Source organism: Monodon monoceros, unplaced genomic scaffold (assembly GCF_005190385.1).
Source record: "Monodon monoceros isolate NGI ecotype Baffin Bay Population unplaced genomic scaffold, NGI_Narwhal_1 Super_Scaffold_18, whole genome shotgun sequence".
Classification (NCBI taxonomy): domain Eukaryota; kingdom Metazoa; phylum Chordata; class Mammalia; order Artiodactyla; family Monodontidae; genus Monodon; species Monodon monoceros.
The window spans coordinates 26179708-26197096 of record NW_021703774.1 but is presented as its reverse complement, the minus strand read 5'-3'; the positions used below and the strand labels follow the sequence as shown (position 1 = coordinate 26197096).

The 17389-nt window shown below is 36.5% G+C and overlaps 1 protein-coding gene across 1 annotated transcript in view; it reads left to right on the top strand.

The window, feature by feature from the left end:
- Positions 1–17389, top strand: part of CATSPERE (catsper channel auxiliary subunit epsilon) — a 220738-nt gene that overhangs the window by 196280 nt on the left and 7069 nt on the right. Inside the window, exon 19 of the mRNA XM_029226890.1 lies at positions 5876–6033. Within this exon, the coding sequence (XP_029082723.1) occupies positions 5876–6033 (158 nt within the window). The remainder of the gene's footprint in view (positions 1–5875; positions 6034–17389) is intronic.

Below are 17389 nucleotides of genomic sequence, written 5' to 3'. Positions count from 1 at the left end.
TCCATCCACCACTCCCTATCTTCCTAGTAACATTATTCTAGGAGCTTTACTCCAACAATCCTTTGAACAATTCTTCCAGCTCAACATAACCTTCAATTCATTGATCCTACCACCCTCACCCCACCCCCGGTTCTCTTTTCCCTCCTTATCCAGCTTAAATTCCACAGTCAATAGTCATATCACTCTATTAATATGACCCTCAATTCTTTTGCCCCCCCCACTTCTTTATGTTTGCATAGCTAAATCACAACCTTAGTTAAGTTCAACTGTCCACCTTAGCACCTGACTGTGGCCAGAGAAAAACATACCCATGCTGACTTGGTTCACTTTCATCTCATGATTAAAACGGTCCCATAATACTGCCCAACAAATATTTCTTTACCTCATTCTCTCTTCCCCTCTCATAAATAGTTATTGCATGCTTTCTCCTCTTCCCCCATCCTCGTTCTTATCTAATGAACTTGCTTTCTTTATCAAGAAAATTATGGTAGTTATTAGACCTGGGGCAAGACCCTTCTATCTAATTTTATTTAAAGAAGCACATATTTTAGAATGTGCAACATGTTGCCATATTGTTTTTAATATTTTCACAACTAAAATTTCTTATAACTAGTTTCCCTTGTAATGCAACCTATTTTATGTTATTATTTTTAAAAACATTATTCTGAGAGGGGCCCATAGTAGTCCATAGGCTTCACCAGATTGCCAAAGGGGTCCATATAAAAATAAAATACAACTTTATATATATTTTAAAATCTATTTTTATATATTTATACACACTCACTATGATGTTATGAGCCCCTGATATAGGTATAAAAAGAAAAGTACTAAATCTTGGGTCATTTCAGTATTTAGAGATGGGGGAAATGAGGAGAGGCAAAGGAGGTGAAAAAGGAATAATCCAAGAAGCAAGAGAAGATCCAGGCAAGTATGATGTTTTGGACCTCATGTAAAGCAAGTCTCACCAGAAGGAGGGAGGGATCAAGTGTGTTAAATTCACTACTAAGATAGGTCAACTATGATGAGGATTGAAACTTGATCATTTACTTCAGCAGCAGGGAGGTAACAGGTAACCTTGACAGGATCAGTTTTCGTAGGATAGTGAGAGACAAAACCCTACTGAAGTGGGTTTAATTAGTATGGAAAAAAGAACTCAAAGCAGCAAGAATAGACAAGAATAGTCTCTGCAGAGGAGTTTTGCAGTAAGGAGAGAAATGGTGTAGTGGCTGGAGAGCAATGGGTTGAAGAAAGGGTCTTTTTTTTTTTAATAATTGGGAAAAATAACCACATGTTTACTGATGGGAATATTCCAACAAACAAGAAAACTGATGATGCTTCAAACTTAACGTGTCTGAAACTGAGTTTCTGATATCCACCCTCCAGACATACTCCCCCAACATTCTTTCCCACCTCAGTTAATAAAAATTCCATCCTCCCAGTTTGCTCAGGATAAAAGCTAAATGTCGTCTTATGCTCCACATTTGGTCTTTCAGCAAATCTTGTTGGCTCTTTCTTCAAAGTATATTCTGAATTTGGTCACCCTGTGCCACCCCAACTGCCACCGCACTGTTTCAAGCCACCATCACCAACCATCTGGGTTATAACCATAGCATCCTAAATGGTTTCCCTGCTTCGGGCTGGCCCACCATGAATCCATCCACAACACAGCACCAAGACTGATCCTACTAAGACATAAATCAGAACGTGCCACTCTTCTGCTCAAAACCATGCGATGGCTCCCATGTCACTTAGAGTTATGACAAAGCCAGCAGGACTCCCTGCACCCCATCCCCACTGCACCCCCATCATGACTAGCTAATGCCTTTCTTCAGGTCTTTACTTGAAAATCAACTCATCAATGAAGACTTCCCTGGCCACTCTACCAAAAAAGTTAAACATCACCCCGTGACAGTTGCTATCTCCCTTCCCTATTTTCTTTAATGTCATTAGCATTTATAACTCTCTGACACATTATATAGTCTATTTATTTATCCTATTTATTATCTGGATCCCCAACTGAAATGTAGGCTCCATAAGGGGAGGGAATTTTATTTGTTTTGTTCACTGGTGTATCCCCAGCATCTAACCCATTACGGGTGCTCAATAAATATTTGTGGAACTAATTCATTAATTATAGGTCACCCACCTATTACAAACAGTATTATTCTGCTATTTAAAAAATCATAAGGAAGTAAACTAGTAATGGAATCCGTTAAGAACAAAACTTACCCTTCTAACTTCTTGTTGAAGGACATCCAAGAATCTGGGGTTGAGGGTAAATGTAAGTGACCCTCTTACTCAGAATCTCACAAAGGGCACCCAAATGTTATAAGATATGACAAAATAACATAGTCCTAGGAAGGAATGAGCTACCTGATAATTAACAGTCATGGAGATTGCCTCAATCGGTATGATACAGTGCAGTAGTTCTCAAATTTTAGAATCACCTCGAGGTGACATCAGAATCACCTAGAGGACTTGCTAAAACAGATCTCTGGGTCCTACCTCAAAAGTTTCTGATTCATCAGATCTGGGGCCAAGCCCTCGAATTTGCATTTCTAACAAGTTCCCAGGTGATGCTGATACTGCTGATCTGGGGACCACATTTAAGAAACATTGAAGTAGTAGCTTACCTTCTATAAAGATTCTGGAGTGCCCACACCAGGCCCTAAGTGTTCAGTTCTACCATATGAGAGACAAAAATCTCACAACTAAAAGGGTGGATTCAGTCTGGAGTCTGAATATAGTAGAAGGCAGGTACCTGCAAAGACTATTTATGTCCTAGTGAGTAAGGCTATGCTTACTGAAGAGTGTCACTGTATATTTATTCAACATGACAATCAGAGGTGCTCTCTTCCTGAAACATATACCTGAAATGAAATAGCCTTCCAATTGCTACATAGTCCTGATTCTACAAGGATGAATGACACTTGCATAAAAATCTGTGAAGTAGCTCTAGAGACTGTAAATTCTCAAGAGAAAATCTGAAGGACTCATAAACAAAAGTGGCATTTTCACAGGTTCTTCCAAGTTAATGTTGGAGTTTGAGAAGGAAAGGGAGAATGTGGGTTATGAATGGCTGGCTACATACTTATAACTCAGGATGTGAGTTGAGTTTCTAGACATGACTGACATAGCAATCCGAGAAGTCCTTGGCTAAAGATGAATTGTATTTCTCTTTCTGACTTACTTCACTCTGTATGACAGACTCTAGGTCCATCCACCTCACTACAAATAACTCAATTTTGTTTCTTTTTATGGCTGAGTAGTATTCCATTGTATATATGTGCCACATCTTCTTTATCCATTCATCTGTAGATGGACATTTAGGTTGCTTCCATGCCCTGGCTATTGTAAATAGAAAAACAAACACCGTATGCTAACACATATATATGGAATCTAAAAAAAAAAAAAAGGTTCTGAAAAACCTAGGGGCAGGACAGGAATAAAGATGCAGACATAAAGAATGGACTTGAGGACATGAAGAGGGGGAAGGATAAGATGGGACTAAGTGAGAGAGTGGCATGGACATATATATACTACCAAATGTAAAATAGATAGTTAGTGGGAAGCAGCCACATAGCACAGGGAGATCAGCTCGGTGCTTTGTGACCACATAGAGGGATAGGATAGGGAGGGTGGGAGGGAGACACAAGAGGGAGGAGATATGGGGATATATGTATATGTATAGCTGATTCACTTTGTTATAAAGCAGACACTAACACACCATTGTAAAGCAATTATACTCCAATAAAGATGTTAAAAAAAAAAGAATTGTAATTTATGAGGCCAGGGCTGACATGTTTTCTTAGAGGCTATATAGCTTGATCAAGTGGACTTTCAACTTAAAAAGAAAAGGGAAAAACACAATAATTGGAAAAAAAAAAGTCTGTTACTACAATAGGAAATATCAGGCATGACACAGAAATAGGAGCAACAATCAGTGGGAATCATCTTTCACATTAGGAAATAACTAGGTAGAAAGTTGGAAACAATATAAATATTCCCAGGTGTCTATACACAAAAAATACATGTAGTGATGGAAGATGAATGTGTCCTTATCGGCAATGCATTGCTGTGAGGATATGTGTCCAGTTCCTGCACATATTTAGTATGTGCCACATATTCTTTCAATTAAGTTCATGGTTTCATGTATTAACTCACTTGGTAGAACAAGAAGTTCCCAGGCCCGTGTTGGCCTACAAGAAACTCCACCAACAACAAAAAAATAATAATAAGACATATCATGTTTTCTAAGTTAGGGTACATCAAAAAATGATTGGTTGCCACAGGTAGGGGGTGAAATGGGTGAAGGTGGTCAAAAGGTACAAACTTACAGTCATAAAATAAATGTCATCGACGTGCAATGTACAGCATGGTGACTGTAGTTAATAATACAGTATTGTATATTTGAAAGTTGCTAAGAGAGCAGATCTTAGAAGTTCCCATCATAAGAAAAAATATGTAACTATGTATGGTGATAGATGTTAACTAGACATATTGTGGTTATCATTTCGCACTATATGCAAATATTGAATTATTATGCTGTACACCTGAAATTAATATGTTATAGGTCAATTATATCTCAAAAATAAATAAAGTACTTATATACAAATAAAGGCAGAAGTGAATTTTTTGATGTTCAAAAGAAAAAAATAATAATGATAAGTCTCTTACTTGTTTTTCATTAATCTACACCTAACTTATTGCTTTATAAATGTGCCAGAGAGTGCAGTAGTAGAAAGGTAGACAAAGGGAAGAAATAATAGTAAATGTGATAAAGGAGAGACATAGAAGAATTATTTTGCAGTTTATCAAAACATACAGTAACACTTCATGAAATTGTAAAAAATCGTTGAGTTTTAGGGATGGGACTTATAATTAAAATATAATTATGGAATTATTCACCTATGTAAAAGAAAATGACCTGTAAAGAAGGAAAGTAGAGGAATTTTCAGTGTGAAGGCAATATTCACCTTCAAAAAAAATTTTCAAACAGGAGGGTAAATACTGGAGTATATATAAATAGAGGTAAAATGAGAGAGCTATAGAAGGGACTTCTATGTATACCAGATCACATAGCCAAAAAACGGAACTATATGAACTGTCCTGATTATCTCCAAAACTAAGTAGAGTTAAGAAAGAATACAATATCTGCATATTGAAAAATGTCAAAATGTAGGGAGAATATGAAGGAAAGAACAAGAAATAAATACCACTTGAATAAATGGGAGTTACTCACTCAAAAGCTATAGAAAAATTCAGCCTCACTGAGAATACATGACAGAGAGACAAGCAAGACTTTAAGTAGGGTGTGAAAGCATACAGGACCTACAAGAATCCAGAAGAAATGCCATGCATTATTTTAGGATTTTATTTTATTACCTTAGCTTTAATAAAGTGACTTTAAAAATATACAGTGTTTATGCTTTTTAAAAAGGGAACAGGAGATAAATAAATGAGACCCACAGAGAGACAGTAGTGGTAATGGGGATAAATAAAAGTCTTAGGGGAAGATTTGACTACTGTATCCATACCTTATGATCAAAATAGTGTCTGTCCCAAATTAAGCACCCTTGAAGGATTTTGTGGTTTTCAATTTAGGGAAATTAAATGCTTACAGATTCTCAACACCCTAATGTATTATTGTTTGCAAATAAATAAACACAGCATTTTCTTTCACTAAGCTTCACTTTTTATCAAACTTGAACCCAAGATAGCCTCTAAAAATACTATACTACACGAAAATGATAGAAGAGATAGGAATAACTATTATATCTCTAAATAATTTTCCAAAATAAATATATGAGTATATAATTTTGTATATTAAAGTCAGCTAATGACCTAAAGGTTTTTGTCTTTGTTTTCTACTCAGAACTATAAGCACTGTTTTTCTTATGCTATTGGAAAACCAGGAGACTTAAATCAACCATATGAGATTATCAACAAGTCTAACCGTAACCATTTAGTTTGGCCCTTGGACCATTCCGGAATGTATGTGTTTCGTGTGAAGATCCTGGATCCAAACTATAGGTGAATATAAATGTTCCATTATAATAGTTTTCGCCTTAGTTCCTAAAAATTAAATTTTTGTTTTCTTGATTTAATTTGATACCACCCAGCTATCCAATTAAAGGCATACCTCATTTTATTATGCCTCACTTTATCGTGCTTCAATTTACAAACTGAAGGTTTGTAGCAACCCTTTGTCAAGCAGGTTTGTCAGAGCCGTTTTTCTAACAGCATTTGCTCACTTCATGTCTCTGTGTCACATTTTAGTAATTCTTGCAATATTTCAAACCCTCCACCAGCAAAAAGATTATGATTTGTTGAAGGCTCTGGTGATGGTTAGCATTTTTTGAGAAATAAAGTATTTTTTAATTAAGGTATGCACAGTCTTTTTTTAGACATAATGCTATTGCACACTTAATAGACTACAGTATAGTGTAAAAATAACTTTTACACCCACTGGGAAAGCAAAAAGTTTGTGTGACTCACTTCATTGCAGTATTCATTTTATTGCGGTGGTTTGAAACTGAACCCACATCTCCAAGGTATACCTGTCATATTTGTTTTTTCATTTTGGAGCAATCCTGTTAAACATTCTATGGGAGTGGGAGATAAGATTTCATGTTAAACATTAATTAAATTAATCGATTCACAATTACATTCTGAGTACTTTACTATGTTTCATTGCTATGATAGATGCAAATAGAGCATAAGGATAATCTCAGCCTTTAAGATGCTTGTAATTAAACTGGTTGGGGAAGGAAGAGTGGAGGGTACACATAAAACCAAGGGAGGTTAAATCAGAGCAAACACATGATATATTTTTCAAATATAATTATTTGTATTATTGATAGGCATAACAATAATTCAGAGATGGAAAAAAATCAATGCTATCTTGAGCATCAGGAGAAAACTTCCGGAGGACAGGGAGCATTAAGAATTTATATTGCCAGAGAAGTAAGATAGACCCTTCAGATGAAAGAAATCACACTAATAATGGAATGAAGCTGAATATTAACATATTGTCTATGGCTCGTGGAGTCATGAAAGAAAGTGGAAAATACCTTGAGCGAGGAAGGTAAAAAACAAAGGGTGCAGACGAATTCGAGGCAATTCATAATGTTGAATTCAATTTCAAACCATGTCCTAGAGAGCCTCTTTAGTATCTTTACTAGGGGAGTGTTGTGATGAGAATATAGTTCTAGGAAAATTAGCCTGAGAATAAAGAATCTTATAAAAGGAAAATAAATTGCAGATAAATGAGAGGAGTGGAATTAACAAGACAAGGGTCAAAGGAAGCCCTGTTGGCAGGAGGAGTGGAAAGAAAGGGAAAAGTCTAATAAATATTTATCAGGAAAAGAGATATTATATTGATCTAGTGTGGCAAATGAAGGAAAAGAAGGAACTGATATGGTCTCAAGTTTTCTAGACTAGGTGATTAAAAATTATGATATTTTCCTTGACCACAGTAGACACTGAGGTGATTTTTCTTTGAGGTCTTTCTTTTTCTAAGAGTTCTGACTTTGCATTTGAGAGGACAATGACATATCTGAGTGAAGATGTCCTATAAACAGTTAAAAATTTTAATTTGGGCCTTGAGTTGGAGGGAATAGCTGATGATAAAGAGTTTTGAAAACACAAACATGGGCATCTTCTATAGTGACTCCATGAGCACACATAAGTTAACTGACTTATGAAAAGAAAAGAGCTTTTAGGAGATACCCACAGTGAAGGAACTGAGGGTGATGAGAAAAGGAGCTGAGCAGAAAACTCCTCAAATAAAAGAAAAAATGAAGAGAAAGAAAAGTTCCATATTACCCAAGCAATCTACAGATTCAAAGCAATCCCTATCAAAATTCCAATGATATTTTTCACAGAAATAGAACAAACTATCCTGAAATGTGTATGGAACTGCAAAAGACCCCAAAAAGCCAAAGCAGTCTTAAGAAAGAAGACCAAAGTTGGAAGCATCACACTCCCTGATTCCAAACTATATTGCAAAGCTGCAGTAATCAAAACAGTATGGTACTGACATAAAAACAGACACATAGATCAATGGAACAAAATAGAAATCCCTGGAAAGAAACTCACACATATACAGTCACTTAATTTATGACAAAAGAGCCAAGAATATATAGTAGGGAAAGGACAGTCTCTTCAATAAATGGTGTTGGGAAAATTGGACAGCCACCTGTGAAAGATTGATACTGGACCACTATCTAACACCATACAAAAAATTAACCCAAATGGATTAAAAACTTGAACATAAGCCCTGAAACCATAAAATTCCTAGAAGAAAACATAGGTGATAAGCTCCCTGATGTCAGTCTTTGCAGCAATTTGTTTTTATTTGACACCAAAAGCAAAGGCAACAAAAGCAAAAATAAACACACGGGACTACATCAAGCTAAAAAGCTCTGCACAGCAAAGGAAACCATCAACAAAATGAAAAGGCAACCTACAGAATGGGAGAAAATATTTACAAATCATATAGCTGATAACGGGTTAATATCTAAATATATAAAGAACTCATACTACTCAATAGCAAAAACAAAAACAAAAAAACCACAAAACAATTTTAAAATGGGCCAAGGACTTGATTAGACATTTTTCCAAAGAAGACATACATGAAACAGGTACATAAAAGGGTGCCCAACATCAGTAATCATCAGAGAAATACAACTCAAAACCACCTGTTGGAATGGCTATTATCAAAAAGACAAGAGATAAGTGTTGATGAGGATGTGAAGAAAAGGGAACACTTGTGCACTGTTGGTGGGAATGTAAATTTATGCAGCTACTATGGAAAACAGTATGGAGGTTCCCCAAAATATTAAAAATAGAACTACCATATGATCCAACTATTCCAACCCTGCATATTTATCTAAAGAAAACAAAAACACTAACTTAAAAAGATATATATACCCGCATGTTCATTGCAGCATTATTTACAATTGCCAGTATATGGAAATAACATAAGTGTCCAAGGATGGATGAATGGACAAAGAAAATGTGGTATGGAATATTAACTGGTCATAAAAAGAAGGAAATCTTACCACTTGAGATAATGTTGATGGACCTTGAGAACATTATGCTAGAGAGTCTACTTTGATTTGAGTCCTAATTTTGCCACTAGTAACATCTAGTCTTAAGCAAATTGTTTAGTCTCTTTGAGCTTATTTATCTGTGAAATGAGTCAGTAATAGCTATCTTATAGTATCCTAAGAATTAAATGAAGAACCTGGGTAAAAATCCCTAACTTTCCTGGGCACATAGCAAGCACTCAATAAAACTAAGTTCTTTTCCTGTCTCTTCTCCCACACGAAGATAGGTGAAATCATATTATTAATGTTTATTTAGTTACATCCTGTCTCATTCCAAGCAATATGCTAAATTACGAGAGATAAAATACCTAGGGATAAACCTACCTAAGGAGGCAAAAGACCTGTACTCTCAAAACTATAAGATACTGATGAAAGAAATCAAAGATGATACAAACAGATAGATATAGTGGGTTCTTGGATTGGAAGAGTCAATATTGTCAAAATGACTATACTACCCAAGACAATCTACAGATTCAATGCAATCCCTATCAAATTATCAATGGTATTTTTAACAGAATTAGAACAAAAAATTTTACAATTTGTATGGAAACACAAAAGATCCGGATTAGCCAAAGCAATATTGAGAAAGAAAAATGGAGCTGGCAGAATCAGGCTCCCTGACTTTGGACTATACTACAAAGCTACAGTAATCAAGACAGTATGGTACTGGCACACAAAAAGAGAAATATAGATCAGTGGAAAAGGATAGGAAGCCCATAGGTAAACCCACACACCTATGGTCAACTAATCTATGACAAAGGAGGCAAGAATATACAATGGAAAAAAGACAGTCTCTTCAATAAGTGGTGCTGGGAAAACTGGATAGTTACATGTAAAATAATGAAATTAGAACATTCTCTAACACCATACACAAAAATAAACCCAAAATAGATTAAAGAACTAAATGTAAGACTGGATACTGTAAAACTCCCAGAAGAAAACAGGAAGGGAGATTGGTTCGAGATGGTGGAGTAAAAGGACGTGCTCTCACTCCCTCTTGCAAGAGCACCGGAATCACAACTAACTGCTGAACAATCATCAACAGGAAGACATTGGAACTCACCAGAAAAGATATCCCACATCCAAAGACAAAGGAGAAGCCACAATGAGATGGTAGGAGGGGCGCAATCACAATAAAATAAAATCCCATAACTGCTGGGTGGGTGATTCACAAACTGGAGAACATTTATACCACAGAAGTCCACCCACTGGAGTGAAGGTTCTGAGACCCATGTCAGGCTTCCCAACCTGGGGGTTCCGGCAACAGAAGGAGGAATTCCTAGAGACCCAGACTTTGAAGTCTAGCAGGATTTGATTGCAGGACTTTGACAGGACTGGGGGAAACAGAGACTCCACTCTTGGAGGGCACACACAGAGTAGTGTGCACATCAGGACCCAGGGAAGGAGCAGTGACCCCATAGGAGACTGAGCCAGACGACCTGCTAGTGTTGGAGGGTCTCCTGAATAGGTAGGGGGGTGGCTGTGTCTCACCATGAGGACAAGGACACTGGCAGCAGAAGTTCTGGGAAGTACTCCTTGGAGTGAGCCCTTCCAGATCCACCATTATCTCCACCAAAGAGCCCGGATAAGCTCCAGTGTTGGGTTGCCTCAGGCCAAACAACCAACAGGGAGGGAACCCAGCCCCACCCATCAGCAGACAAGCAGATTAAAGTTTTACTGAGCTCTGCCCACCAGAGCAACATGCAGCTCTACTCACCACCAGTCCCTTCCATCAGGAAACTTGCACAAACCTCTGAGATAGCCTCATCCACCAGAGTGCAGACAGGAGAAGCAAGGAGAACTAGAATCCTGCAGCCCATGGAACAAAAACCACATTCACAGAAAGATAGACAAGATGAAAAGGCAGAGGGCTATGTATCAGATGAAGGAACAAGATAAAACCCCAGAAAAACAACTAAATGAAGTGGAGATAGGCAACCTTCCAGAAAAAAAATTCAGAATAATGAGAGTGAAGATGATCCAGGACCTCACCTCAGAAAAAGAATGGAGGCAAAGATCGAGAAGATGCAAGAAATGTTTAACAAAGACCTAGAAGAATTAAAGAACAAACAGAGATGAACAATACAATAACTGAAATGAAAACTACACTACAAGGAATCAATAGCAGAATAACTGAGGCAAAGAACGGATAAGTGACCTGGAAGACAAAATGGTGGAATTCACTGCTGTGGAACAGAATAAAGAAAAAAGAATGAAAAGACATGAAGACAGCCTAAGAGACCTCTGGGACATTAAACGCAACAACATTCGCATTATAGGGGTCCCAGAAGGAGAAGAGAGAGAGATAGGACCTGAGAAAATATTTGAAGTGATTATAGTCGAAAACTTCCCTAACATGGGAAAGGAAATAGCCACCCAAGTCCAGGAAGTGCAGAGAGTCCAATACAGGATAAACCCAGGAGAAACACGCCAAGGCACATAGTAATCAAATTGGCAAAAATTAAAGACAAAGAAAAATTATTGAAAGCAGCAAGGGAAAAACAACAAATAACATACAAGGGAACTCCCATACGGTTAGCGGATTTCTCGGCAGAAACTCTACAAACCAGAAGGGGTGGCATGACATATTTAAAGTGATGAAAGGGAAGAACCTACAACCAAGATTACTCTACCCGGCAAGGATCTCATTCACATTTGATGGAGAAATCAAAAGCTTTACAGACAAGCAAAAGCTAAGAGAATTCAGCAACACCAAACCAGTTCTACAAAAAATGCTAAAGGAACTTCTCTAAGTGAGAAACACAAGAGAAGATAAGGGCCTACAAAAACAAACCCAAAACAATTAAGAAAATGGTCATAGGAACATACATATCGATAATTACCTTAAACGTGAATGGATTAAATGCTCCAACCAAAAACACAGGTTTGCTGAATGGATACAAAAACAAGACCCATACATATGCTGTCTACAAGAGACCCACTTCAGACCTAGGGACACATACAGACTGAAAGTGAGGGGATGGAAAAAGATATTCCATGCCAATGGAAATCAAAAGAAAGCTGGAGTAGCAATTCTCATATCAGACAAAATAGACTTTAAAATAAAGACTATTACAGGAGACATAGAAGGACACTACATAATGATCAAGGGATCAATCCAAAAAGAAGATATAACAATTGTAATTATTTATGCACTCAACAAAGGAGCACCTCAATATATAAGGCAAATGCTAATAGCCGTAAAAGTGGAAATCGATAGTAACACAAATATAGTAGGGGAATTTAGCACCCCACTTTCACCAATGGACAGATCATCCAAAATGAAAATAAATCAGGAAACACAAGCTTTAAACGAAACATTAAACAGGATGAACTTAACTGATACTTATAGGACATTCCATCCCAAAACAACAGAATACACTGTCTTCTCAAGTGCGCACAGAACATTCTCCAGGATAGATCACATCCTGGCACACAAATCAAGCCTCAGTAAATTTAAGAAAATTGAAATCATATCAAGCATCTTTTCTGATGACAGCACCGTGAGATTAGAAATCAATTACAGGGAAAAAATGTAAAAAACACAAAAACATGGAGGCTAAGCAATAGGTTACTAAAAAACCAAGAGATCACTGGAGAAATCAAAGAAGAAATCAAAAAATACCTGGAGACAAATGACAATGATCACACAATGATCCAAAACCTATGGGATGCAGTTTCCTTTACACCTAAAGGAACTAGAGAAAGAAGAACAAGTAAAACCCAAAGTCAGCAGAAGGAAAGAAATCATAAAGATCAGAGCAAAAATAAATGAAATAGAAACAAAGAAAACAATAGGAAAGATCCATAAAACTAAAAGCTGGTTCTTTCAGAAGATAAACAAAATTGATAAACCATTAGCCAGACTCATCAAGAAAAAGAGGGAGAGAACTCAAATCAATAAAATTAGACATGCAAAAGGAGAAGTTACAACAGACACCGCAGAAATACAAAGCATCGTAAGAGACTACTACAAACAACTCTATGCCAATAAAATGGACAACCTGGAAGAAAAGGACAAATTCTTAGAAAGGTATAACCTTCCAAGACTGAACCAGGAAGAAATAGAAAATATGAACAGACCAATCACAAGTAATGAAATTGAAACTGTGATTAAAAATCTTCCAACAGGGCATCCCTGGTGGCGCAGTGATTGAGAGTCCACCTGCCGATGCAGGGGACATGGGTTTGTGCCCCGGTCCGGGAAGATCCCACATGCCACAGAGCGGCTAGGCCCGTGAGCCATGGCTGCTGAGCCTGTGCATCTGGAGCCTGTGCACCTCAATGGCAGAGGTCACAACAGTGAGAGGCCCGCGTACCGCAAAAAAAAGAAAAAAAAAGATACTACAAAAAAGAAAATTACAGACCAATATCACTGATGAATATAGATGCAAAAATCCTCAACAAAATACTAGCAAACAGAATCCAATAACACATTAAAAGGATCATACACCATGATCAGGTGGTATTTATCCCAGGGATGCAAGGATTCTTCAATATTCGCAAATCAATCAATGTGATACACCATATTAACAAATTGAAGAAGAAAAACCATATGATCATCTCAATAGATGCAGAAAAAGCTTTTGACAAAATTCAACACCGATTTATGATAAAAACTCTCCAGAAGGTGGGCATAGAGGGAACCTACCTCAACATAATAAAGGCCATATATGACAAACCCACAGCAAACATCATTCTCAATGGTGAAAAACTGAAAGCATTTCCTCTAAGATCTGGAACAAGGCAAGGACGTCCACTCTCACTGCTATTATTCAATATTGTTTAGGAAGTCCTAGCCATGGCAATCAGAGAAGAAAAAGAAATAAAAGGAATAGAAATTGGAAAAGAAGAAATAAAACTGTCACTGTTTGCAGATGACATGATGCTATACATGGAGAATCCTAAAGATGCCACCAGAAAACTACTAGAGCTAATCAATGAATCTGGTAAAGTAGCAGGATACAAAATTAATGCACAGAAATCTCTTGCATTCTTATACACTAATGATGAAAAATCTGAAAGAGAAATTAAGGAAACACTTGCATTTATCATTGTAACAAAAAGAATAAAATACCTAGGAATAAACCGACCTAGGGAGACAAAAGACCTATATGCAGAAAACTATAAGACACTGATGAAAGAAATTAAAGATGATACAAACAGATGGAGAGATATACCATGTTCTTGGATTGGAAAAATCAATATTGTGAAAATGACTATACTACCCAAAGCAATCTACAGATTCAATGCAATCCCTATCAAATTACCAGTGGCATTTTTTACAGAACTAGAACAAAAAATCTTAAAATTTGTGTGGAGACACAAACGACCCCGAATAGCCAAAGCAGTCTTGAGGGAAGAAAACCGAGCTGGAGGACTCAGACTCCCGGACTTCCGACTATACTACAAAGTGACAGTAATCAAGACAATATGGTACTGGCACAAAAACAGAAATATAGATCAATGGAACAGGATAGAAAGCCCAGAGATAAACCCACACACCTATGGTCAACTAATCTATGACAAAGGAGGCAAGGATATACAATAGAGAAAAGACAGTCTCTTCAATAAGTGGTGCTGGGAAAACTGGACATCTACATGTAAAAGAATGAAATTAGAACACTCCCTAACACCATACACAAAAATAAACTCAAAATAGATTAAAGACCTAAATGTAAAACAAGATACTATAAAACTCTTAGAGGAAAACATAGGAAGAACACTCTCTGACGTAAATCACAGCAAGATCTTTTTTGATCCACCTCCTAGAGTAATGGAAATAAAAACAAAAATAAACAAATGGGACCTAATGAAATGTACAAGCTTTTGCAAAGCAAAGGTAACTACAAACAAGACAAAAAGACAACCCTCAGAATGGGAGAAAATATTTGCAAATGAATTAATGGACAAAGGATTAATCTCCAAAATATATAAACAGATCATGCAGCTCAATATTAAAAAAACAAACAACCCAATCAAAAAATGTTTAAAAAAAAATAGCCAGAAGACCTAAATAGACATTTCTCCAAAGAAGACATACAGATGGCCAAGAGGCACATGTAAAGCTGCTCAACATCACTAATTATTAGAGAATTGCAAATGAAAACTATAATGAGGTATCACCTCACACAAGTCAGAATGGGTATCATCAGAAAATCTACAAACAACAAATGCTGGAGAGGGTGTGGAGAAAAGGGAACCCTCTTGCAATGTTGGTGGGAATGTAAATTGATACAGCCACTATGGAGAACAGTATGGAGGTTCCTTAAAAAACTGAAAATAGAATTACCATATGACCCAGCAATCCCACTACTGGGCATATACCTAGAGAAAGCCATAATTCAAAAAGACACATGCACCCCAATGTTCATTGCCACACTATGTACAATAGCCAGGTCATGCAAACAACCTAAATGCCCATCAACAGACGAATGGATAAAGAAGATGTGGTACATATATACAATGGAATATTACTCAGCCATAAAAAGGAACAAAATTGGGCCATTTGTAGAGATGTGGATGCATCTAGAGACTGTCATACAGAGTGAAGAAAGTCAGAAAGAGAAAAACAAATATCGTATATTAACACATATATGTGGAACCTAGAAAAATGGTACAGATCAACTGGTTTGCAGGGCAGAAATTGAGACACAGATGTAGAGAACAAACATATGTAGAGAACAAACATATGGACACGAAGGGAGGAAAGCCACGGTGGCGGGGGGGTGGGATGAACTGGGAGATTGGGATTGACATGTATACACTGATGTGTATAAAATGGATAACTAATAAGAACCTGCTATATAAAAAAATAAATAAAATTCAAAAAAAAAGAAAACATAGGCAGAACACTCTTTGACATAAATCACAGCAATATGTTTTTGGATCATCTCCTAGAATAATAGAAATAAAAACAAAAATAAGCAAATGGGGCCTAATTAAACTTAAAAGCTTTTGCATAGCAAAAGAAACCATAGACGAAATGAAAAGACAACTTACAGACTGGGAGAAAATACCTGCAAACAATGCTACCGACAAGGCATTAATTTCCAAAGTATACAAACAGCTCATATAGTTCAATATCAAAAAACAACCCAATCAAAAAATGAGCAGAAGATCTAAATAGACATTTCTCCAACGAAGACATACAGATGGTGAATAAGCATGTGAAAAAAATGGTCAACATCACTAATTATCAGAGAAATGCGAATCAAAACTACACTGATGTATCACCTCACACTGGTTAGAATGGCCATCATCAAAAAGTCTACAAATAACAATGCTGGAGAGGGTGTGGAGAAAAGGGAACCCTCTTGCACTGTTGGTGGGAATGTAAATTGGTACAGCCACTATGGAGAACAGTATGGAGGTTTCTTTAAAAACTAAAAATAGAGTTACCATATGATCAAGGGATCCCACTCGGGGGCATATCTGGAGAAAACTGTAATTTGTAAAGACACATGTGCCCTAATCTCACTGCAGCACTATTTACAATAGCCAAGACATGGAAGCAACTTAAATGTTCATTGACAGATGAATGGATAAAGATGTTATACCCATTTGCAGCAACATGGATGGACCTAGAGATTATCATACTAAGTGAAGTAAGCCAGACAGAGAAAGAAAAATATCATATTGATACCACTTATATGTGGAATCAAAAAAAAAAAAGGAAAGAAAGAAAAGATAAATATGAACATATTTACAACATAGAAATAGACTCACAGACATAGAAAACAAATTTATGGTTACCAAAGGGGAAAGAGCCAGGAGGGATAAATTAAGAGGTTGGGATTAACATATACAGACTACTATATACAAAATAGATAACCAACAACCAACCTATAGTTTAGCACAAGGAACTATACTAGATATTTTATAATAACCTATAAGGGAAAAGAATCTGAAAAAGAATAGATATATGTATAACTGAATCACTTTGTTTTACACTGAAATTAACACAACCTTGAAAATCAGCTATACTGTACTTCAATTTTAAAAAAAGACTCAAAAAAAAAAAGCTAATGAAATTAGTGAAGTTGTCCACTTAACGGAACAAAATTCTTAGCAAGTCTTCTTTGATGTCAGTCTACCAACCATGATTTTGCAGTGAAATTATCAGCAGAACAAAGAAGGGAGTATATATTTAAATATAGTAATTTTCTTAATTATAAAGGCCTTTGATTTATAAATATATCAAATTCTTCGTAGACTAACTAACCAACTTGATAGTTTGTCATATAGATGTGATTTAAATGAAATTACATAATTCA